At 51.1% G+C, this 23075-nt stretch overlaps 8 protein-coding genes across 8 annotated transcripts; 3 read left to right on the forward strand and 5 right to left on the reverse strand.

Moving 5' to 3' along the window:
* Positions 1–718: 718 nt before the first annotated feature.
* N7489_003323 (biotin synthase) lies at positions 719–1948 on the reverse strand (the record flags this gene model as incomplete). Its single annotated transcript, XM_056709078.1, has 2 exons — positions 719–1684; positions 1745–1948. The coding sequence occupies 2 exons, from the start codon at positions 1946–1948 to the stop codon at positions 719–721; spliced, it is 1170 nt and encodes a 389-aa protein (XP_056573380.1).
* An 848-nt stretch (positions 1949–2796) lies between these two features.
* N7489_003324 (uncharacterized protein) lies at positions 2797–3262 on the reverse strand (the record flags this gene model as incomplete). Its single annotated transcript, XM_056709079.1, has 2 exons — positions 2797–2826; positions 2924–3262. 2 exons carry the CDS (start codon positions 3260–3262, stop codon positions 2797–2799), a joined length of 369 nt encoding a protein of 122 aa, XP_056573381.1.
* Positions 3263–5576: 2314 nt separating this feature from the next.
* On the forward strand, positions 5577–7648 carry N7489_003325 (putative very-long-chain acyl-CoA synthetase family protein (CefD1); the record flags this gene model as incomplete). The annotated part of the gene is made up of 4 exons (XM_056709080.1): positions 5577–5586; positions 5643–5771; positions 5826–7167; positions 7231–7648. The coding sequence occupies 4 exons, from the start codon at positions 5577–5579 to the stop codon at positions 7646–7648; spliced, it is 1899 nt and encodes a 632-aa protein (XP_056573382.1).
* Positions 7649–8719: 1071 nt separating this feature from the next.
* Positions 8720–10248, reverse strand: mcsA (putative citrate synthase Cit1; the record flags this gene model as incomplete). Its single annotated transcript, XM_056709081.1, has 3 exons — positions 8720–8923; positions 8990–10135; positions 10201–10248. The coding sequence occupies 3 exons, from the start codon at positions 10246–10248 to the stop codon at positions 8720–8722; spliced, it is 1398 nt and encodes a 465-aa protein (XP_056573383.1).
* A 1077-nt stretch (positions 10249–11325) lies between these two features.
* N7489_003327 (putative mRNA-nucleus export ATPase (Elf1)) lies at positions 11326–14760 on the forward strand (the record flags this gene model as incomplete). Its single annotated transcript, XM_056709082.1, has 2 exons — positions 11326–14631; positions 14689–14760. 2 exons carry the CDS (start codon positions 11326–11328, stop codon positions 14737–14739), a joined length of 3357 nt encoding a protein of 1118 aa, XP_056573384.1. The 3' UTR covers positions 14740–14760.
* A 429-nt stretch (positions 14761–15189) lies between these two features.
* N7489_003328 (beta-glucosidase) lies at positions 15190–18516 on the reverse strand (the record flags this gene model as incomplete). Its single annotated transcript, XM_056709083.1, has 3 exons — positions 15190–17597; positions 17663–17825; positions 17890–18516. 3 exons carry the CDS (start codon positions 18514–18516, stop codon positions 15190–15192), a joined length of 3198 nt encoding a protein of 1065 aa, XP_056573385.1.
* A 1447-nt stretch (positions 18517–19963) lies between these two features.
* On the forward strand, positions 19964–20637 carry N7489_003329 (putative IgE-binding protein; the record flags this gene model as incomplete). The annotated part of the gene is made up of 2 exons (XM_056709084.1): positions 19964–20206; positions 20266–20637. The coding sequence occupies 2 exons, from the start codon at positions 19964–19966 to the stop codon at positions 20635–20637; spliced, it is 615 nt and encodes a 204-aa protein (XP_056573386.1).
* A 789-nt stretch (positions 20638–21426) lies between these two features.
* N7489_003330 (malate synthase) lies at positions 21427–23046 on the reverse strand (the record flags this gene model as incomplete). The annotated part of the gene is made up of 1 exon (XM_056709085.1): positions 21427–23046. One exon carries the CDS (start codon positions 23044–23046, stop codon positions 21427–21429), a length of 1620 nt encoding a protein of 539 aa, XP_056573387.1.
* Between the last annotated feature and the right edge of the window lie 29 nt (positions 23047–23075).

The following is a 23075-nucleotide window of genomic DNA, read 5'->3' on the forward strand; positions in this document are numbered from 1 at the left end:
TACCCCAACAGAACCTTTACGTCGAATGGGCAGAAGATGGTAGAGACTATGCTAATTTGGCGAGGATCGACGTTTGCATGTGAATTCTCCGCAAAATTGGGCGTTGGTAGGGTGACTAAACCTCGTCTGGACATTATAAATGGAGTCTGTGGGGTTCGTCATTGAAACTAAAAGGGGGAACCATTGCGATCTGGGGTGTGAAGATTGATCTTTGCCGAATGGGCGAGAAAGACGTGGGCCAAGGTGTTGAGTTGACACCGTGCGCTCGGCTTGAGCCTCGGTATTGCAGCATTTGACAGTGAATAGTGGAGCTCCAATGGATTTCGATTGGCTCTGCACTTTTTATCATTGTCGGGTCCTATACTAAGGCTTTTAGGCGTGAAGTCATGGATCTGCGATTGATCTCGGCGTTGTAACGCGGGGCACGAGGCTGGGGAAATTCCGGGAGAAAGAGGATCGACTAGTGGTTGATCGTACAGTGAACGGCAGATAAAATAAACGGCTCTGTACCTGTTTAGTGTCCCTGAAGTCCTGTTTTAGTGTCTTTGGCTGTTGACCTGATACATTATCGCTATGGCTCCATGGACACCTCATCATTTACCTAGCTGTGAAATTGTAACTCTCATTGAGCTGTATCATTGAAAATTGCATTTTGCAGGATCATCTCGATCCAAACTATTGACGCAGTCATATAAAGGCCACAGATCTAACTATAAGTCTAAGCGTTCACTGCGACCGGCGCAGAAGTAGCCTCGGGGCTCACAGGAGGCGGGGTAGGAGCAGTGGCATCAGCCTTGAGCGCAGGCTTCTCAAAGCTCTTCATGGGGTAGTATCCCCAGCGATCGAACATGGCGCGATCCTCATCCCAGCCATTGCAGTCGGTGGTGAGCATCTTCTCGCCGGTGAAGACAGCGTTGGCGCCTGCTTGGAAACAGGCAACCTGCTGCTCTTCCGAGAGCGCGATGCGACCGGCAGCCAAGCGAACGATGGTACTGGGCATGACTATACGGGCGGTAGCGACAGTGCGGAGCAAGCGATCGAAGGGGATCATCTTGCGGTCGCCGAGAGGAGTACCGGGGATGGGGACGAGGGCATTGACAGGGAAAGATTCGGGGTGGGCAGGCAGGCTTGAAACTGTGTGCAGAAGACCAATGCGGTCGGCGTCACTCTCGCCCAGACCGAGGATACCACCAGAGCAGACGTTGATGCCGGCATCACGCACGTGCGAGAGCGTCTTCAGGCGCTCGTCGTAGGAGCGAGTGGTGATGATGGTAGGGTAGAATTCACGCGAGGTATCCAGGTTGTGGTTGTATGCGGTGAGGCCGGCCTCCTTCAGCTCCTTGGCCTGGTGTTCGTCGATCATGCCGAGGGTTACGCAGACCTCCATGTTCATCTCGCGGATTCCGGTGATCATCTGCTTCACGTTCTTGAGACTGGTCTTGCGGCCACGCATGTCGCGCCAAGCCGCGCCCATACAGAACCGAGTGCTACCATTGGCCTTGGCATTGCGAGCCTTGGTGAGGACCTCGTCGACAGGGCTCATCTTGGTGGCCTTGAGACCAGTATTGTGCTTGGATGACTGGGCACAGTACGAACAATCTTCACTACATCCACCGGTCTTAATGTTCATCAGAGTGCACATCTGGATAGCCGAGGGATCATGAAAGCGGCGGTGAACAGCAGCCTAGGGCGGGGTCAGTTCAGCTGAAGGTCGACATTAGGTCATATGGTAAATGTGACTTACTGCCGCGTACGTGAGTTGACTCAATGGGGTCTCATAGATCTGCTTGACTTCATCCCGAGTCCAGGTGGTTCGGGGAGCGGTAGCACCCGTAGCATCGGTTAGGGTGATCGGGATGCTGCTTAACGAAGCAGCACTGGGGGAGCCCTGGACAGTGCCGTAGGACCGTACCAATGTTCGGGACAATGATCGAATTGGTAGCGACATGGTGATGGGGTGAGGAGAGGAGAGGAGAGGAGAGTACCAGAGTATAACAGGAGTATAACAGGATGACAGGAGAGGGGCAGGGTCCCCGGAGGGATTCACCGGGACAATCGTGTGGAGAATCAAAGCAGTCAGCTCATTGGAGTAAGATCCAACAGGGGAAGAAGTTAAATTGATTTCTTCATGTGATATGGAGACGGTAGACGGTTGAATACTCCGTACTCCGTTGAGTCATCCCAACATGTTGAAGTTTCCCGGATTGGAATTGACTCGACTCTTATTTGTCGGATTTCCTTTTTCGGTATATTCCATCTTCTTCATCTCCGTATAAGACTACACATTTAACTATAAACATATACTATTCCCTTCTGGAATTACTTTCCTAATTCAATATTGTTTCCCTAACACGGCCAACCTTTTCATTCCCGGCTTGCGTCATTTCTCCAGGGCTACATATCCACCCTCTCTCCCGCCAATGATCGGTCGCTTATAGCACAGACTACACAGACTATCCACCGGGGCGGTTGGCATCGGTGGGTTCAATACGGCAATGATAGGAGATCAACAATTCTGAGATCAACAGTTCTGCGCTCAACATATTTGCTAAATTAGTAACGCAGTTTAACATTGGAACAGTCCATATTAAACATAGGCATCAAAATCCACCCCTATAGGACTTTCCTGCAATTGCACCCCAATCCAACATACACACAATAACCCAGGCCACGGTCCAAGCAAAATAGATAATGGAAGAAAGGAAATCACGGTAAAAAAAATCCATCTTAGCATAGAATCCGTCAGTGACCACCGAATGCCCAATTCGAACTTCAACCGGACCATCGAAGCCCTTTTCATATTCCCTGCCCGGTCGCAACAATGATCTGGATCAAATTGAATCTTGAAAAGGCCGCAAATCATCATCCTACATTGTAGGATCAAACCGAAGAAGCATGACCACAAGGTGATGGGTGTGTACACCTCGTCGGCCTCGGTTTGAACAGAGACGGACTGGCGACTTCCTGTAGGGCGCTTTGGGTTGGGCAGAGTGGGATGAAGCACCGTGGGTTTCGCAAGTTCATCACCCTCGACGATTCGATGCTGCTGAATTTCTGTTGGCGCTTTATAGCTCAGGTTACTTGTTTGATCCGCTTCGCTGCAATCGACCATATGCGTGTGTCCCAGATTTGTGATTGTCTCTGGAGCGTCAGGCGCGCCGAGGATATCAGAATGACGTTCTTGGGGGAGATCAAGTCTTTGGCGATGTTCTCGGTGTTTCCGCACGGGGTTTTCCTTCTTATCCTTGAATGACTTCACCATGTTCCACCATCTAGCATAGACAGCAGCCTGTTCCCCACTGTGCTGCTGATGGACGAGCAAGAGTGCGAGATCTTCGATCGCGTACTTCAATGGTAGGCCACCTGGTTGGGAGCAATAGATGCAGCACTCAAGTAAGCATAAAGCTTTCCTTTGTCTATCGCGGGATATCGGAGCCCTGCAGTATTGGCCTTTGAGGGTCTTTCCCAGACAAGGTATCCTTCCATCTATGGGAATGACACGGTCATCTAGAACACGCTTCAAGGGGGTGCAACTGGTTGGGCACGACATTGAATGGATGTAAAAAAGAGATAAATATGATTCTGGGCAATGACTGGTAGATGTCTTGTCGGATAGGCGTTGAATGTGCTCTCGAATTGGAGCAATCTCTTGTTTTATATTGCTAGTGGGATCCAATTCCAAGGCATCTTCCTGCGAAGCCACAGATAGAAGCATAGCCACCCTGTACAGTATAGGCAGCGATGTTCCTACTCAAAGGCGCTTAACAGGGGAGCTGCAGTAGCCGGCGAGGCTGTGTCTCCGGGTTCTGTTGGTTTGTTATCTGATTTGCTTCGCGTTCGCACAATGAAGGAGACGATGGAGTATAAGCTGCCTTGGGTGGATATCCGAGTTAATTTTCAGGAACCATCTGATCTCGTTGACAAAGATAAGACGACTCTTTCCTAAGGCTGACTCGAGGAAGAATAATAAAAGGTACTTTGGCACCAGCTAGCGCCAGATCCCTGCTTAGTGTATTCGAAGTTGCAGTACGTTGTATCCTCGACGTAATGGAATGAGATTAGGGCGATGGTCTGGATTAAGGAATCACAATAGCATATCAGCACTGCCTACATTCTCGCCTTGTTCTGTATGACGCAAGGAATCGTCACAGATTTCTTAATCTTGTACATTTTTGAGCTCTTCACTTACCACGTGATGGGATACCCAAGTTCAACATCTCAACTCCCTTCCGTACCCTCTTACAAGCCGCTTTTCGGAGGAGGAGTCCACAGGTGATTGTCGAATCCGTAGAAGGAACGAAAGAAATCCAACTTCCCAATGAATGTTCTTCTAGGATACCGTGTCGTATCTGAATCACGAGCTGGTCTCTGAAACAAAATTGCCATTCAAGCTGTGCTCTAATTACCGCAGACGCAAGCTAAGTGTTGGAGCTATAGCCGTTCCTTTCTCGATAGCCAGTCTTTGACTTGTTCCTGGTTTGCCTACCTCGTGGGCCTGTCCTCTATAAACCAAATGATGCTGCTAGTGCACCCAGAATTCAGATTTCACTTCGAGCGAAAATCCACAAGATAGGAAGCTGCTTCTCTTATTGCCTGGAAGTTGCTCTTCATCGCCGAAGACACACCTTGGTGTGCATCTGCAATCTTTATTTAGCCCTTTCTTGCACATTACCCAGAGACTTGTGGTTTCTTAACCTCGGAGGACAAGAAACTAATAGAACATCGACTCGCTGTGGAGGGAGGCAGCATGCGGCCAAAGCAATGACTTGGTTGAAGCCGAGGTAGATTTGACAGGATGGCGAGTTTATGCCCACTACCTAGTATGTACAAAGTGTCTGGAGGGAAAATCTTTATATCCATTCGTTGACTGATATTGTTAGGTATACTTTAGCTTTTCCGTGCCATTTTCTATATGTCGCTTTTCCCACCAACTATCACCGCCAGCCTGGGTTAGTTAATGAACTTTCCTCCGTATGCCGTTGTGTATGTCCCTAAGTAGTAATTCTCACGGTCTTCTGATTCGCAGACTACTTCGATGTGCTTGTTCTCCTTATTTTCTCCTTATACCTTATACCCCATCAATTGGCTTCGCTAATCTAAAGATCCAGTCGCGGTGCGCATTCCTGGTCTTCACACAACAATTGAGGCTTGATGCTTGGTGGGCTCAGAAATGGCTTGATATATCATCCTCAACACTCCAACAGTAGAGTCATCGTAAACTCTCAGCTGCTTGCATAGAGCACTCTTTGGCCAGCGTGGATAATTCAGGCCATTAAATATGACGAAAAAGAGGGTTTTTATGATTATGCACAATCCGACCGAGGCTAAGATTGAAGGTTATTAGCCTCCCCCGCATATGGGGAATCCCAGCCAAATTGACGAATCCAATTGGCCAAATGCAGATTATGTTAATATTTGGTCTAAGAGTTCCCCTTTGTGGTAAATTGCACAAAAGTGCGGAGATCAATTTGTGCCGAGGTCAGCGGCAATCACTGGGATCCCCTCATTTCTATACTTCAACTGTTAAAGTGAGTACTCCTGCTTTGGACTACTTTTACAAAAAAAGCATTGAGAAGATGGATATAGGTACGTGGCCAAACAGTTATTCCAATTGACTTCACTCACAACCTTGGAAATTACAGGAACCGCCGCCGCTGCCCTCGTCGGAGGAGCTACAATCGCAGGATATTTGAATGCCAAGTTTCATATCCAGAAGGATATATCAGGACTGTTCACGCTGAAGAACGCTGAACGACAATATGCCAATGCCGGTATGTTTATATACTATTCCTATAAGTGCAAATCATATACTGATCAGCTCTTAGCTAGTCAAAACCAAGGAAATCCATGGTTCGTGCTAGTGCAGACCGTGAAGCGATACCCCGACATGATCTGTCTCTGGACTCGCGAGAGATCATACACATACCGAGAAATCCAAGACCAAGCCTGCCAATATGCTCATTTCTTCCTATCACATGGCGTGAAGAAAGGCGACCTCGTTGCCCTTTACCTCCAGAACAGCAACGAGTACCTCGTTGCATGGGTCGCCCTCTGGAGCATTGGCTGTGCCCCCGCCGCCATAAATTACAACCTCACCGGTGACGCATTACTGCACTGCCTGAAAATCAGCGACGCGACCATTCTCCTCGTCGACGAAAATGCCGACTGTCGCGCCCGCGTCGAAGAAAGCCATGACGCTATCACAGGCAATCTGGGAATGAAGCCAATGACACTAGATAGCGCCTTAAAGGCGCATATCAGAACATTCCCAACAACCCTCCCACCCAAGGAACTGAGCAAGCATGTGGCCGGGGACTTCCCCGCAATTCTTCTATACACCTCTGGCACCACGGGTATGCCCAAGGGCTGTGCGTTCACAATGTCCAGACTATATACCACTCTATTCGTCCGCCGTGCCATGATGGGAGATACGCCAGGCCCAGGAGGTGATCGCTGGTACAGCTGTATGCCTTTATATCACGGAACGGCGGCTATCACCATAATCTCGTGTCTGGTAATGGGTGTAAGCGTCGCCATTGCGCCCAAGTTCAGCGTCAGTAGATTCTGGACAGATGTCCGCGACTCGGAGTCGACCATCTTCGTGTACGTTGGAGAGACTGCACGGTATTTGCTCGCACCGCCTCCGTCGCCTCTAGACCGAAACCACAAGGTACGCTGTATGTACGGCAACGGTCTCCGTCCGGATATCTGGGAACGGTTCCGTGAACGGTTTGGTGTTGCGGAAGTCGGGGAGTTCTTCAATAGCACAGAAGGTGTCTTTGGTCTCTTCAACTACAACCGCGGCCCTTTCACGGCTGGAAGTGTTGGTCATCACGGTTTGATCATGCGTGGTATACTGCATAATGTCTTCGTCCCTGTTGCCATTGATCCAGAAACTGGAGATATTCTGCGGGATCCCAAGTCTGGCTTTGCGGTTCGCTCGCCTTATGAGCAGGGAGGTGAAATTATCGTCAACGTTCCCAGTGAAGAAGCTTTCCAGGGTTACTGGCACAATGACGAGGCGACTAATAAGAAATTTTTGCGTGATGTCTTCAAGAAAGGGGATCTCTATTATCGATCTGGAGATGCTCTGCGCCGGCAGAGCGATGGCCGGTGGTACTTCCTAGACCGACTCGGGGATACCTTCCGATGGAAGAGTGAGAACGTGTAAGTTGCTGATATGCGCCGAAAATTCTGGGAGCAGATTTGTTAATGATGTCAACGCAACAGGGCAACCGCCGAGGTTTCAGAGGTCCTAGGCCAGTTCCCTGGCATCACCGAAGCCAATGTTTACGGCGTCCGTCTCCCCAACCACGAGGGGCGTGCCGGCTGTGCAGCGATTCAAATTAGCCCAGATGCGCGTCAGACATTTGACTACACGGAGCTTGCGAGATTCGTACGCTCCAAGCTGCCGAAATATGCTGTTCCATTGTTCCTTCGCATCGTCGAGAATCCCACTCACATCCACAACCATAAGCAGAACAAGGTGCCACTTCGTGATGAGGGTGTTGATACTGCATTGATTGGGACTAAAGCCCCTGAGGGTAAAGATGACCACTTCCTGTGGATTGCGCCTGGTGAGGAGAGTTATTCACCGTATGGGCAGAAAGAGTGGGAGCAATTGTCGAGTGGGGGTGTTCGGCTGTGAGCTGCGTCATTATGCAGATTATTATGTTCTTAGACTAGAAGCTTGCCACACAACTCCATTATAACTAGGCATCGAAACCATACACAAGTCACAATCCCAATTCATCATGATCTTCCTATTTCATGATATCTACCTGTATATTCAACCAAACGAGTTTCCTACTTTGGAACTTGACCAAGCTCCACAATCACTCTCCTAGGCCCTTGGTATAGCCCAAGACTCTCCCATCACTCCATATCCAACCCGAGTCCCTCAGCTTCAGGAGTGCCAACTCGCAACTCCTGAGATCCAATGGCTAAACGATTAGCCATGTGGCGCATCTTCTGCAGAGAACTGCCCTGACACTCGGTACTGCATAATATGGTGGCTACCCCGAATTTTCTTATTATCAGATACTGTAGTCAAGTCAAGGGTATATATCTTCTCTTCGAGGGTTATTTCAACAGTTTGTCTCTCTAAGCCTGCTGTCCTACATACGAGATAATTAAATGAGACCTTGACGAGTACGATTTCTATCTGTGTTTTATAGCAAAGACATAGGGATACCCTTAGGAGCAAAAGACAAGCTTGGGCTTAAAAACTTCGACCTGGCTGCAAAAATCCCCCGGGTATCTGACTACATGTATATCGGTGTTATCAGGAACGATTAGCGCTGCCGCGTACTGCACGCTACATTTATTCATGCTATCAAAGATTCCGGGCAACGGCCTCTTCGGTAGAAACACTTGTGGGCGAATATAGGGAGCAGTGGGGTCGAAGGGATGATACTGAAACCCTTGTTATGAGACTATGAAGGTCTAGACATCATACCTGTGTACCTCGATTCAAAATCTTAGGGTGATCTGAAAGTGATCTGAAAGCGACCTGAAAGAGTTGAGTCACTTAAAAGATGACTCGCTCAAAATTCAGCTCTAATTGACCAGACTTTTGCAAAAGCATGTAGTCTATAAAGGTAATTCTCTCTAGCCGGATGAGATAAACAGGAGAGCAAAAGTGAAAGCAGGTTCTTCAAGGAAGAACCGAACGAAAATCAAAAACGCAGGAAAGCTCGCTTCATATCAAATTCATCATTTATTTCTTGAGCAGGCCCAAGAGGTTGATGCTCTTGGGGCGCTCAATGGGCATGCCAAGAACGCGATCCCAGATCAGCTGGGACAGGGGGCCAAGAGCACGGCTGACACCGAAAGCAACGGTGTAGTAAAGGGGCTGTTGGAAACCATAGTGGTGGAAGAGGACACCGCTGGCCGCGTCGACGTTGGGGTATGGGTTCTTGGTCTGTAAAGAAGTAATAGTCATTAGCTGAGAAAGCGGTCTGTGATGTTAGGCTGCTATTGGACGTACCTTTCCATGCTCAGTAAGCACACCCGGAGCAATCTCGGAGTTCTTCTTGACCAACTGGAATACCGGGTTGGCCTGAACATCGGACCGGGTGGCGGCAAAGTCCATCAGAGCCTCGAAACGAGGGTCGGGTTTGCGCAGAACGCCGTGACCATATCCAGGAACCACACGACCCGACTTGAGGGTATCCCAGAGATATGTGCGGACATCCTCATCTGTGAATTTGGTTCCGATCTTTTCCTGCATGGCATTCACCCAGCGGAGAACCTCCTGGGCTGCCAGGCCGTGGAGTGGGCCTGCCAGGCCCAGGAGACCAGCGCTGTAGCTCAGGAAGGGATCGCTCAAGGCACTCCCCACGAGGTGGGTCGCATGGGCAGACACATTACCACCTTCATGGTCACCGTGCAGAGCAAGGTAAAGACGAAGCAGATCGTGGAAGTCAGCATGCTCCGAGCCACCCTTGCCCAGCAGCTCTGCGAAATTGTGCGACCAATCCTGAGCGGCGTCAAGCTTCTGGGTACCAACGGCATCAATTTCATTGGGACGGAAGACAAGTGCTGCCACGCGAGGGATCTTGGCGAGGAGGGAGATGCTGTCGTCAAAAGTTGGCTCCCAGTAGTCGGCCTTGTTGATGCCGTTCTCGTAGGCCTTGGCGAACTTGGATTCGGTATTGAGCGCTGCTACAGCAATTGATAATTGGGTCATAGGATGCATTGAGGCAGGGAAAGACTTGATCAGGTCCAGAATGTGGGTCGGGAGTTCAGACTTCTCAGCCAGTTCGCGCGAAAAGGCACGAACCTGCCCCGTAGAGGGCACCTGGCCCGTCAGCAACAGCCAGAACATGGCCTCGGGTAGCATTTCTGTGCCGGTCGTGCCCTTGGGCAGTTCCTTCTGGCAGTCCTTGATTGTCTTGCCGTGGAAGCGAATTCCCTCATCCGCGTCCAGGACGGAGCCCTCCCAGAGCATGGCCTTGAGACCACGCATACCACCAATGACATTTCCGACCTTCACATCACCGATAACATCATCACCCTGTGCCTTGACCTTCTTAAGAAGCTCCCGCTTGGCCGGGATGACCTCCTTCAGGGTGGTCTTCAGGTCAGGCTCGGCGGTCGCATAGTGACGTGCCGAGAGAACAGGTCGTGCTGCCTAGGAAGAATTAGAGAACCCCAATTTCCAAAAAAAAAGTACGAGTAATCGCCGCTTGAACTCACCTGGGCAAGCTTAGAGACATGACGAGTTGATCTCCAGCTGAGGGCCATTTTGTGTTGTGTTGATGGAGTCCGGGGGTGGATTTGCGGGGGCGGAGTTGAATTGCGGGGATGAAAGGAGACAAACAACAATTGAGTGAATCTCGTGGAATTGACGATGATAAATGTATCCAAGAAAATTGGAAAGAAAGATTCGGATTCAAATGATCGACTGACCCGAATGCAGGTCGGTTGGACGCGGGGCACAGGGGGATTGTCTACCGAGGCCCGGGGCCATGCGGCCATGTCGGCTGAGATCAGCTACCTTGGACGTCGAACAGGGGTGAACTTTCGGATACGACGGATATCTGTGGAGATCTGGTGTAATTCATAATTTACTCTACGTAGTCTACAAAGTAATAGGTGTAATCGTTATATCTTTCCATTGACATTCTCAGTATACAATGTCTAATAACATACTTGGTGAAGGCTGGGCTCGGACCTGCACTTCGGGCTGATGGAGATAAGCCCAGGGCGGACTTTATTCCTGTTGCATCGGCCTCGGGGCTTCTTAGGCTGGGAAAGAACATCCTTTTACCCGTCAGAAGCGTCGGTCTGCCTGTGACTGTCGTGACGTAGAAATAGAAAGCCTCAGGCAGAACGTACAAATGTATGTTCATGCCTTAGGCACATAGTAAGGCCCAAATATTTAGGCACCAAGGCATCAATATCACTGACCCAATCAGACAAATCCGGTTAGGCGCCTTTTTGTCCCATGGCATCGGTGGGCCCGCTGATTGGATGAGTAAGCAAAAAAAAAAAAAATTCGGTCGCCGGTGGGTCAGCAATCAGCGATGGCGAAGATTGTTTTTACTTCTTTTACTTTTTAGACCACTCTCCCCTCTTTGTGTTTCTTTTTGTTCTGTTTCGGGTCTTCTGGGTTTCTGAGAATCGTGCTGCACATATTCTACGATTCAACCCGATCCTACTCATCTGTTTGTGTGCGCAAGTTGCGCTGTGGACAGTTTCTTTATCTTCCGTTAGGTCGAATTGCCCCTCTCTTCAAGGGCTTCGCTTTTCCGTCGTTTGCTTCCCGATATCTCTCTTTGATATCGACTCTCGATCTTCGATTCTCTGCTTCTCTGGAAAATGCCACACACTGTCTCCCCCTCTGAGACTCCCGCCATGCCGACCGTCGTCGCAAAGGGCCCCTCCGGAGTGCCCCCCACCTCCGAGGAGATTTCCTCCCTCCTCGACACTATCTACACATCCGACTCGTCCCAGAAGTCCCTTGACGGCGCATATGCCTTGACCAACTTGCTCATCCAGGGCGCTGGCTGTGCAGGCTTGCTGAACTACAATATTCTCGCCGATGTCCGCAAGGGTGCCTCCGACAAGAAGAATGGCGCCAAGCGCGAGAGTGCCATGCTGATTGCTGGCGCTTTGTTCGAGCGTTTCCCTCGGGAGTTCCCTCTTAGTGAAGCTGTTTTCCTCTTGCACGACGGAGGCATCTTGGACGTTGTTCTGGATGCCCTGTCTGACAAGGGTGCCGTCGTGCGTGATGCTGCCCAGTACGCCATCGACGCCCTCTTCGGATGTCTCAGCCCCGAGGCGATGGTGAACGGTCTGATCCCCGCTCTCGAACGCTACCTGGCCAAGGGATCCGGCAAGTGGCAAGGTTTTGTCGGTGCCTACTCACTTATCGAGAAGATGGCAGTCAAGGCGCAGTTGGGCAAGGGTACTAAGGAAGAGGAGCGCCAGAAGGACTTGCTGCGCGAGGCGATGGGCAAGACCCTGAAGGAGCTCATTCCCATCGTTGAGTCCGGCATGCACGACCTAAAGAGCGAAGTCTCCAAGCAGTCCTGCAAGACCATGACCGCCCTCACCACCCTTCTGTCCAACGACGATGTTGCCCCGCGCATTCCCCTTTTGATCAAGACTATGGAGAACCCCTCTGCCCAGACTCTCCAGAAAGCGATTCACGCTTTGTCCCAGACTACCTTCGTCGCCATCGTCACATCCCCCGTGTTGGCCATGCTCACTCCTCTGCTCGCCCGATCCCTCAATACCCCGGCTACTCCCCAGGAAACTCTTCGCCAGACTGTGGTCGTTGTGGAGAACTTGACCAAGCTAGTCCACGATCCCGCCGAGGCTCGTACTTTCCTCCCCAAGCTGCAGCCTGGTGTGAAGTCGGTCAAGGAGACTGCTTCCCTGCCCGAGGTTCGTGAGCTCGCCACACGTGCTCTCGACGTTATCGAGACTGCCATGGGGGACAGTCATCTTGCCTCAGGTTCCATCTCTAAGATCACTCCCGAGGAGGTCCTAGCCGTGCTGGATGCAAAGATCCAGGAGCATGGTGGTCTGGGTGGCTTTGGTGACTCCAAGCTGCAGGATTTGGCCAAGAACTTCATTGCCGGAATGGTCCGCGAGGATATCAACTGTCGCATGCACGACCGTATCACCGGCCGCGTTGACCCATACCTCCGCGGTCTGCTCGCGGATGGCAACACGGAGGCCGTTGCCACTGCTGTTCAGTCCCACTACATTGCCGAGGATGAGATCAAGTTCGGCAAGCCCATCCCGGAGGACCCGAATGAGGTTGAGATTGTCAATGCCGACTTCTCCCTTGCTTATGGAGGTATGCTTCTTCTGTCCCACACCAACCTGCGTCTCCTCAAGGGCCACCGATACGGTCTCTGTGGTCGCAATGGTGCCGGCAAGTCCACCCTGATGCGCAGTATTGCCAACGAGAAGCTGGAAGGCTTCCCCCCTCAAGATGTGGTGCGCACTTGCTTCGTGGAGCACAACCAAGGTGAAGATGCCAATCTGACCATCCTTGAGTATGTTTCCAAGGACCCCAAGATTGTTTCTCAGGGCATGGACCACATTCGCGAGGTTCTCCTCGAGTTCGGCTTCACCGATGGTCCCGAGGGTCGCCAGTCCCAGCCCGTGGGCTCGCTGTCCGGTGGTTGGAAGATGAAGCTGGCTTTGGCCCGTGCTATGCTCCAGAAGGCCGATGTTCTCCTTCTGGACGAACCTACTAACCACCTGGATGTGGCAAACGTCAAGTGGCTGCAGGAGTACCTTAAGTCGCACACTGAGATCACTAGTTTGATTGTCAGTCACGACTCTGGCTTCCTCGATGAAGTCTGCACGGACATCTACCACTACGAGGGCAAGAAGCTTGTCTGCTACAAGGGTAACCTTGCCGAGTTCGTCAAGCAGAAGCCCGAGGGCAAGAGTTACTACACTCTGTCCGCATCCAATGTGCAGTTCAAGTTCCCTCCCCCCGGCATCTTGTCTGGTATCAAGTCCATGACTCGTGCCATTCTGCGCATAAGCAACGTCTCCTACACCTACCCGGGCGCTCCCCGCCCCTCGCTGCACGATGCCTCGCTGTCGCTTACTCTCTCCTCCCGTGTCGCTATCATTGGTGGAAATGGTGCCGGCAAGTCTACTTTCATCAAGATCCTGACTGGTGAGACCATTCCTCAGGGCGGAAAGGTGGAGAAGCACCCGAACTTGCGTATCGGTTACATCAAGCAGCACGCTCTTGAGCACGTGGAGATGCATTTGGAGAAGACTCCCAGCCAGTACCTCCAGTGGCGTTACGCCAACGGTGATGACCGTGAAGTGTTCCTGAAGCAGACCCGTATTCTGACCGATGAAGACAAGGCGCAGCTGGAGAAGCCAGTTGACCTGGGTGACGGTCGTGGTGCCCGTCGCATCGAGACCTTGATTGGTCGTCAGAAGTGGAAGAAGAGCTTCCAGTATGAGGTCAAGTGGGTTGGCCTTCTTCCTAAGCACAACACTATGATCTCGCGTGAGACCCTTCTCGAGCTTGGCTTCTTCAAGATGGTTCAGGAGTTCGACGATCACGAGGCTTCCCGTGAAGGTCTGGGATTCCGTGTTCTTGACCCCAAGACCATCACCAAGCACTTCGAAGACATTGGTATGGACCCCGAGATCGCCAACCACAACGAGATCTCTGGTCTTTCCGGTGGTCAGAAGGTCAAGGTCGTGCTTGCTGGTGCCATGTGGAACAACCCCCATCTGCTGGTCCTGGACGAGCCGACTAACTTCTTGGATCGTGACTCGCTTGGTGGTCTGGCTGTTGCCATCCGTGACTTCAAGGGTGGTGTTGTTATGATTTCTCACAACGAAGAGTTCGTGGGCGCTCTCTGCCCTGAGCAACTTCACATCGCCGACGGTCGTGTTGTCAGCCGTACCAACAACGCCGTCAGCCTCGACCGCTTCGAGGACAGCGCTACCAACTCGCCTTCCGGCGCTGGAACCCCCGCTACTGGCTCAGCCGTTACCAGTGCCGCCCCGTCCGCCGTGAACTCTGGCGATGAAGGCGGCGACCTCAAGTTCCGTGCTAAGAAGAAGAAGAAGATGACCCGTGCTCAGCAGAAGGAGCGTGAGACCCGCCGTCGTCTGCGCTACATCGAATGGGTAAGTTTCTCTTGTTCATGTCTCTTACTTTTTACATTATGCTAATCCCTTTTCTAGTTGAACTCCCCCAAGGGTACCCCCAAGCCCGCGGATTCCGACGACGAATAGTCTGCTTCCACGTGCTTCAACATTATGATTCGTAATCGCCGGGAGAATGATTCCGATTATATCCTCGCATCATGAGCACCATGATAATGTTTTGGTCTGCATTGGATCTCATAGACGGTGTTTCGGCGTTCTGTCCTCTTTTTTCCCGGCATAGATTTTGTTACGTGCCGTTTTCGCCGCCAGTATTGTACATGTTTCGGTATAGATACCTCAGTGCATCTACCATGTCAAAGCAAAAGTTTATACGTTGTTTCATTTTGTCTCGCTTCACAAGCCCTACATGGCCTTGCTTAGTAGAATATAGAATAAACATATACCATGTTCCATTCATTTCAGCAAGTTCGTGGCTGTTTTTAATCACCTAGACCATTTGGGAACCCCCGAATCCTGAATCAAAGATGGTATCTATAGGCCTCCAATTCCATAACCTAAGCCAAGTCCTGTATAGCATCAAAACTCGACCACAAGTGGCAAGTCCCTAGAACTACGCCCAGCCCAGATACGGAATTTACCTTCTGTGGGCAGCACCCAGTTCTGCGCGCGAACACTCCAATAACTGAGGTCCTTCCTAGTCAATGTCATCTTGACATTTCTGGTCTCACCTGGTTGCAGGAGGACTTTTGAAAAATTCCGTAGGACCCGTTCAGGGAACTCGATTGACTCGCGGGACCAACCTAGTCCGCGGTGCTCGGCGACACCTTCTGGGAAGGAAACATACACCTGGACCACATCTTGGCCGGTGCGCGTCCCAGTGTTTGTCACTTCGATGGTGAGTTCGAGCATGGGCTCGTAGAGGGACGGATTCCCACCCGGTCCGCCGCCTGCGGCGGATGGGTTCTGGTGTTTGTTATACCCTTCCGGGTATGGGTATGGACCGGGTTCGGTTCCTTCCAGGGTAGCGAGGTAGGGATAGATATATTTGCGTAGCGCACGGAAACCTGGAGGGAATAAACTGTCGGTAGGGCTGCTATGTACGTCGTCGTATGCGGGAGGTTCAACCTCGCTTGTGGGCCGTTTGGAAGGCCATTGGGACTTTTTCTGTAGTTTCTCAATGCTCAATGCAGAGTAGTCGAAGGTTGTGTATGACAGACCGAAGCCAAACTCGAACCGGGGAGTGATGTTGAACTTGTCGAAGTACCGATAATCGACATACAGGCCCTGGTCGAGGTCGACCTGTGGAATGGAGGGGTCTGAGTGTTCATACAGTACTTGTGCTCCTGGGCCGTAGTCTTCTAGACGTCGTCCGATGGTGTATGGAAGACGTCCACTGGCGTCGACATCTCCAAATAGAACGTCCATCAGTGCATTCCCGCTTTCTTGCCCGGGTAGATTGGCATACAAAACAGCGTGGATACCAGGAAGGTCAATCCAAGACTCCATCACTACGGGGCCAATGGCGTGTACTATGACGACGGTTTTGCCTTGGCCACCGCCGCAGTGCTTGGCCACCCCCTCTACCAACTGAGTGCCGTTCTTCTGTAGAAAGAGATCATTCCGATCTGCGTCAATGCCGCCACTGCGGATAAATCCTTCACCCCCATCTGCGTTGACAAAGACTAAACAGAGATCCTGCTCTTCGAGGTCCCGAGGTGCAACATTGTTTGTCAGGTAAGCTTTAACATCGACAGAGTCTTTCGACCACGCATACTGCAGTGCTTCCCATGGACTGATCAAGTATGGGAAGTCTACAGCACCACTACCCCAACCAGAGGCTAAAGTCCCCTGATTACATCCTCGGTCAACACAAGCGTTCGGTCCTTGGCCGGGACCAGCGTCTTCGCCGTATACACCGACCCGGTATTTTCCATAGGGCGCGGTCTGTACGCGCGAGAGTGGAAGGGTATTGTTGATGTTTTTTAGAAGCACCGTGCCTTCCGCAGCGATATGACGAGCAACAATAGAATGAGCGTGCTCGCCTGTTCCCTGTGCGTCGACAAATTTGTTGACCACGCCCATTGCATCATTATCCGGCGAGCCTTGGTGCAAATGCCCAACTCGATCCTTCGTCCAAGACGAAAAATTCGGCCCTCCGTCGCCCTCAGGTGCCGGAGGTTCCCATGAGTCCTGTCGGAAATGGTACCAGGCGGCCACGATTCGAGTGACCATATCATTCAGGCGCTCCATGGGAACAGACATGTTCAATGCCGCGCGTGTCAGTTCACTTCCCCAAAGGGGGACACCATCGGCCCAATGAAGGCCATCACCGGGCATGCTCATATCCAGGCCTCCAATAGCACTGTGCACGCCTGAACGCTGAGCCAGCCAGTCTGACTGCACAAACCCCTGGAAGCCAAGCTCATCTTTCAAAATGCCGTTGATAAGTTTACTATTCTCGCAAGCATAGCTGTTGTTGACCATTTGGTAGGAGCACATGACACTAGCCACGTCGGCTCGTACACTCTCAGCAAAGGGCCAGGCAAAGACCTCGTGCAATGCGCGATCATCAATGTTCGATGAGAGGGCAGTTGGAGTACCCCATTCAAATGACTGACGGAAGTGTTCTTGTTCGTTTCCAATAAAGTGCTTCGCCGTGGCCATGACCCCGTTCCGCTGGATACCACGAATAGTCTCTGCCGCAGCCACGCCTTGCAAAACTGGATCCGAACCAAACGCCTCCCAATTACGACCACCGGCCGGCATCATGCCGAGCGGTCCCATGGACGGACCAAGGATGACGTTCACGCCTTTCAGCCGCGCTTCCTTTCCTAGAGCAAACCCCCGCATTTGCATAAGCTCGCGGTTCCATGTCGCGCCTGTGGTGATTCCTGCGGGGAAGCCGGTAATGTTCTGCGCGTATCTCAGTCCAAGTGGGCCGTCTTGTAGGCAAAGAGAAGGGAATTTCACGAATTCGGCAGGTCCTAGACGAAACAATCCGCATCAGTGTTTGCATAGTCGTTGTACTGAGAAGATAGCAAAAGCTTACCAGTATTTCCAACACAGAGTCCCATTTGCCAACCTGTTCCAGTTGTGACGTTCACTTTTTCGGCAAGGGTCATTTCTCTGACCATTTCGTGGGCTTTGGCATAACTTTCCTTCCATAGTTCACTCGTTCCGCCGAGGGGAGTAGGGTACCACGGGACCGGTTGCTGTGATTATTAGGGAATGTTTCTATATATCCCAGTGATCGAGTGGAAAGGAAGAAAGACCTACAAATTCACCAACGGCAGCTCCGGCAGAAGACCAGGGTAGTCCCCTGATCGAAAACCATACTAGCAGTAAGGCAATTGTCAACACGCCGACAACATTCCACCACGAATGCAGACGGAACAATGACCTCCATTTAAAGCCTTTCTCTCCATCTTCACTCTTCTTGTCTTTCAACAGAAAGCCCTTGTCAGACGGCATGCCATAGTCGTCACTGTATCGATCACTGAGAGCCAGAGAGTCTCTGCCCGAATGCCTTCCCTCCAAATCTGTAGCGAATGAATCCGATAGTACCGAGCGATCGGCCGCGAGAAGCTCTTTTATGTGTTTCGAGACGTCACGCTCATCGTCGGGGACATTGACGAGAGTGGGTTCCGGGTCATTTGTTTCGGAGCTCGAGGGTCGTGAATATCCAGCTCTACCTCCTTTCAATGGCAGCAGTTTTATATTGGTCTGCTCTGAGGATTCATCTCCACTTGAGGGGGTGTCCGGGTCATCATTTTGTCCCCAACTGCTTTCTGACGTTGATTGTTCGACTGTCGGATCCTGTAGTGACGTATAACCGCGACGCGTGGGAGGGTTGGAAGATTTGACCATGCGCGAGGCACCGGCCTTGGCACGTGGGGAAGCCATTCAGTCTTCAATGCCCATGATTTTGCAGGCTCTGAAAATGATCAAGCACAATTTTGGGTAGATTAATTGTTGTCCTATCTCGAGCGCGTCCACGAAGAAAAGGTGGGTCACCTGACATCATGTCGCCGACATCATATCAAATGCCCCTTATTGTCACCCAGTGTTTTTGTTACCAGGTCAAGAACATCGTGGGATGTGTACAAGGATGTTTGTAGGATTATCATGCTGTGTTATTGTATTCCTTTCCATGCAACATAAACAATTTACTCTTTACTTCACGGAGTTGGCTACCTTGATAGGGCTATATTGCCATGTCATCCATCCTACATTTCAAGGGTGAGACATATATATCGCAAGACGGTGGCAGTGCTAGTAGGTCCGGAAGGATGATGGCTAGTTAATTCTGTCTAATTATATCCAACTATACATAGAAGTTCTCAACATCATACTACAACATCGCATGTACATCGACGTATAAGAATAAATTATATTAAATTAAAATTTCAAATCAACCGTTACGACTATATAATCTATATCATCTTGATTAAGCCGAGGCATTTGAGAACTTCCAATTAGGATTGCAATACTCCGTACTCCGTACATATAACTCCCAATAGATCACTATATCACGCCGATCGACGATAAAAGCCAATGATGTCAAGGATGTGCCCTGAGACAATGTGGATATCGTGGATCCCGACATGGCGCAGCTAAGAGGTTGACGGTTTCTTCTTGTTATTCCTTTGGGGCAAAACCTGTCGGGGTTCCGATAAGTCCTGTCGATCTTTAATCACTGTTCGACTTTCATGACTTCTCTGAAACAGCTTCTTTGGGCTCTTCTATTAGGATCTTCAGAATCCTACCGTGTGTCTGTTTTGCATCAATTGGGGTCCCATTCACTATTTTTATCTGCTTTTGTGTCAATTGATACAGTGAAGAGCCATACAACATACAATGGCATAAACAACCGAAACAAGCAAAACGTGTGTGGTCCATTTAGTCCGATCTTCAGTGGAGATTCTGCAACCGAGTTGCGTCCTGCCATGTTTCTAAATGCGACACCCTCAATGGTCCAAGTGGACAGTGAATAGAGACATTCTATTGCGTTATATGCGAGTGGTTCGTTGTCACTCCTACCTAGGTCGGCTTTCTTCCCATTTTGGGTCTCACGGCTGCCTATACTCCCGTCTCTCCCTATCCCCCGGACGGGTCGAACAGGTTGATGTGTACTCCATAGATAACACATTCCTCCTCTTTCTTGATTCTTCTTCGGCTCCACCGGACTTCAATGTCGATCACAAAATTTCTCTGATGGATCCGCTAATGGACTTGCCCAAGCACGTCCCTTTCTGAGCCCGTTTATATATGGCCCTGATAGATCCCCTTGAATCTCTTTCTCTATAGATAAATTTCTCATACTCAATATCAATTACTTCCCTTCCTGAAAATGAAGTTCTCCGCCCTTCTCGCCCTCGCCCCTCTTGTGGCTGCCATCCCCGGCTCCAAGCAGGCCAATAGCTCCGACGCTGCCTTCAGCGTTATCTCTGCTCGCTCGGCTTCCCCCGTCCACCTGCTGCCTCTCAATGCCGCCGGTACCTACTTCTGGCTCGGTGGTAACGCCCACACCCATTCACCCGTTCCCGGAGTCCCCGAGACCAACCAGACCGTGATTGCCAACAGTCACTTCTTGGTTAGAAACACTCATCTATGTATCTTTTCGACATTCGTATTTGCTAACTCTATGTGCAGGACGTTGTGGTCCCCGGTGGCCAAGCTATCTACGTTGATAACAAGGGTGCTCTGCGCTTCACTTCTCCTCACTCTGCCTACGAGCCCGCTGGCTCCTCCGACGGTCCCTTCGTCTACACTCCCGGCAACGCTTTCGGACACTGGACCTTCAAGGGCCAGGGTGCGTCTGGCTTCATGGCTTGCCCGACTACCAACGGCACCTCTGGCTACCGCCGTTCCCGTCGGGGCGCTGCTGCCGCCCCTAAGTGGCAGGTCTATGCTGCTCTGAACAACGCTACCGTTCCCTCTGGTAAGGTTGATGACTGCCTTGGCTTCGAGGCTCTGGCTGTTGCTGTCAACACTACCAGCCCGGTTACTTGGGAGTACATCTAAAGTGTTTGAGCCTGTAGCTTGGCATTTGGATTGTACAGTATGATTATTAGTTGTAATCTTGGGGGACACATGGAGGGTGCAGTTGGATACTTCCGTCGTTGATTCCATATTCTTTTGGCCTTTGCTCCAAACTACCACGTCTATCCTTAATCTTACTGATATAGGTTGTCTCGAGCAAGATAGTCGTCCGAAATCGACTTTCTTGAGAGACACCACGGTATCTTCAATTTCACTCTATCAAGATCTACATGATAATTTAGAACAAAATAATCAAGTGATATGATCAAGATGCTAAGTTAATTGAATAGAGGAGCATAGCCGGCCTGCGCTTCCTTGATCATACATTGTGCGGTGCACAGTTCAACGGATTTTAGAGAGAATGGTCCTGCGCACGGTCTAGATACACTGCCCAGGTGGTGTAATAAATAAGCGGGTTAGGGTGTGAGGTGCTTGATCTATATCGACTATTTAGAGAGGTGAAACAGGCTTGTAGTGCCAAGTTGATTAGACTTCCGGAATATAACCCTAAACCGAGAGAGGACAGGATAGAACAAAAACATGTCCTGATATCCACCTGTTGGTGCATATTGCATCATCAAAGAATTGAGAACCAATATGCTATTTGTACTTGCAGATAATTCATCTAAATGCTACACTGGTAAAAAGGTAATCGAAATAAAATGAATTTTATACAACTATGCTAACTGCAGATGGTGGATCAGGTCATATTCGAGGCAGACAGGGAAAAAGAAACAAAGGGTATTCATCATCATAAAATCACAGCTTCACTCAAAGCTTAGCAGCACTACCAGCGGAGGAGATCTCGTTATACAGCAAGCTGGTCAAGAAATCCGCGTAGTCCTCACCAGTAACCTGGCCGGCAAAGTACCGAGCAGCAAGCTGGTACTTATTGCCCTTGCCACCCTTAGCCGCCAGACTATCAGCCTGCTCCTGCAGAAGACGCAGTGCAAAGGCCTTATCCATGCGCTTGCCCTCGGCTGTGCTGACGTTGTGACGGGTCCACTGCCACAGCTGGCTGCGGGAAACTTCGGCTGTGGCGGCGTCCTCCATGAGGAAGTTAATGGGCACGCAGCCGACGCCGCGGAGCCAGCCTTCCATGTAGCTAAGGCCGATGTTCAGGTTCTTGCGGATACCTTCCTCGGTGATCTTGCCAGGGACGTTGGTGTTGAGAAGGTCGTTGGCGGTGATGTTGACGTCCTCACGGCGGACGAACAGCTGGTTGGGGGTGGGCATGTGGGTGTTGAAGACATCAGAGGCAATCGCAGCAAGCGCAGGGTGTGCAACCCAGGTGCCGTCGTGGCCGGCGCGCACTTCGCGCAGCTTGTCAGCGCGAACGCTCTCCATGGCCTTGTCGTTGGCGGCGGGGTCGTTCTTGATGGGGATCTGTGCGGCCATGCCACCCATGGCGTGAACGCCACGACGGTGGCAGGTCTTGATGAGGAGCTTCACGTAGGAATCCATGAAAGGCACGGTCATGGTGACGTCAGAGCGATCGGGAAGGACGAAGTTGGGGTGGTTGCGGAACTTCTTGATGAAGGAGAAGATGTAATCCCAGCGGCCGCAGTTGAGGCCGGAGCTGTGATCGCGCAGCTCGTAGATGATCTCGTCCATCTCGAATGCGGCAGTAATGGTCTCAATCAGGACAGTTCCACGGATGGTTCCGCGGGGCATACCAATGTAGTCCTGGGAGAGGTTGAAGACGTCGTTCCAGAGACGAGCCTCCAAGTGAGACTCCATCTTGGGGAGGTAGAAGTAAGGACCGGCGCCACGGGCGACCAGCTCCTTGGCGTTGTGGAAGAAGTACAAACCGAAATCGAAGAGACCACCGGAGATGGCTTCGCCGTTCACGGTGAAGTGCTTCTCCTCCAGGTGCCAGCCACGAGCACGAGCAATCAGAGTGGGCAGAGTGCGGTCAGTCCGGAGCTTGTACTCCTTCTCGCCCTGCTTGAAGTCGACCTGTCGGCGGATAGCATCGTACAGATTGACCTGACCGTTCACCATGTTGTCCCAAGTCGGGGCACTCGAATCCTCGAAATCAGCCATGTAAGTCCAGACATCGGAGTTCAGCGCGTTCACCACCATCTTCCGGTCGGTAGGGCCAGTAATCTCGACACGGCGGTCCACGAGACCTGGAGCGGGAGGAGCACCCTTCCAGGCGTCATTCTCACGGATGTGCTTGGTCTGGGGAAGGAAGTCGAGAAGGTTTCCCTTGTCAATCTCAGCTTGGCGATCGATGCGGCGTTGGAGAAGAGCTTTGCGGGTGGGGTTGAAGGTGCGGTGCAACAGAGCCAAAAAGGCACATGCCTCCTTGGTCAGGATCTTGCGAGCATCGTTATTGATGGAACCCAGGATGGCGACATCCTTGAGCTGGGTGTCGACGTGAGACATGATGTAGATATGTATGGAATAGGTAAGAG

The sequence above is a fragment of the Penicillium chrysogenum genome (genome assembly GCF_028827035.1).
Source record: "Penicillium chrysogenum strain IBT 35668 chromosome Unknown utg000001l_segment0_segment0, whole genome shotgun sequence".
NCBI classification, from domain to species: domain Eukaryota; kingdom Fungi; phylum Ascomycota; class Eurotiomycetes; order Eurotiales; family Aspergillaceae; genus Penicillium; species Penicillium chrysogenum.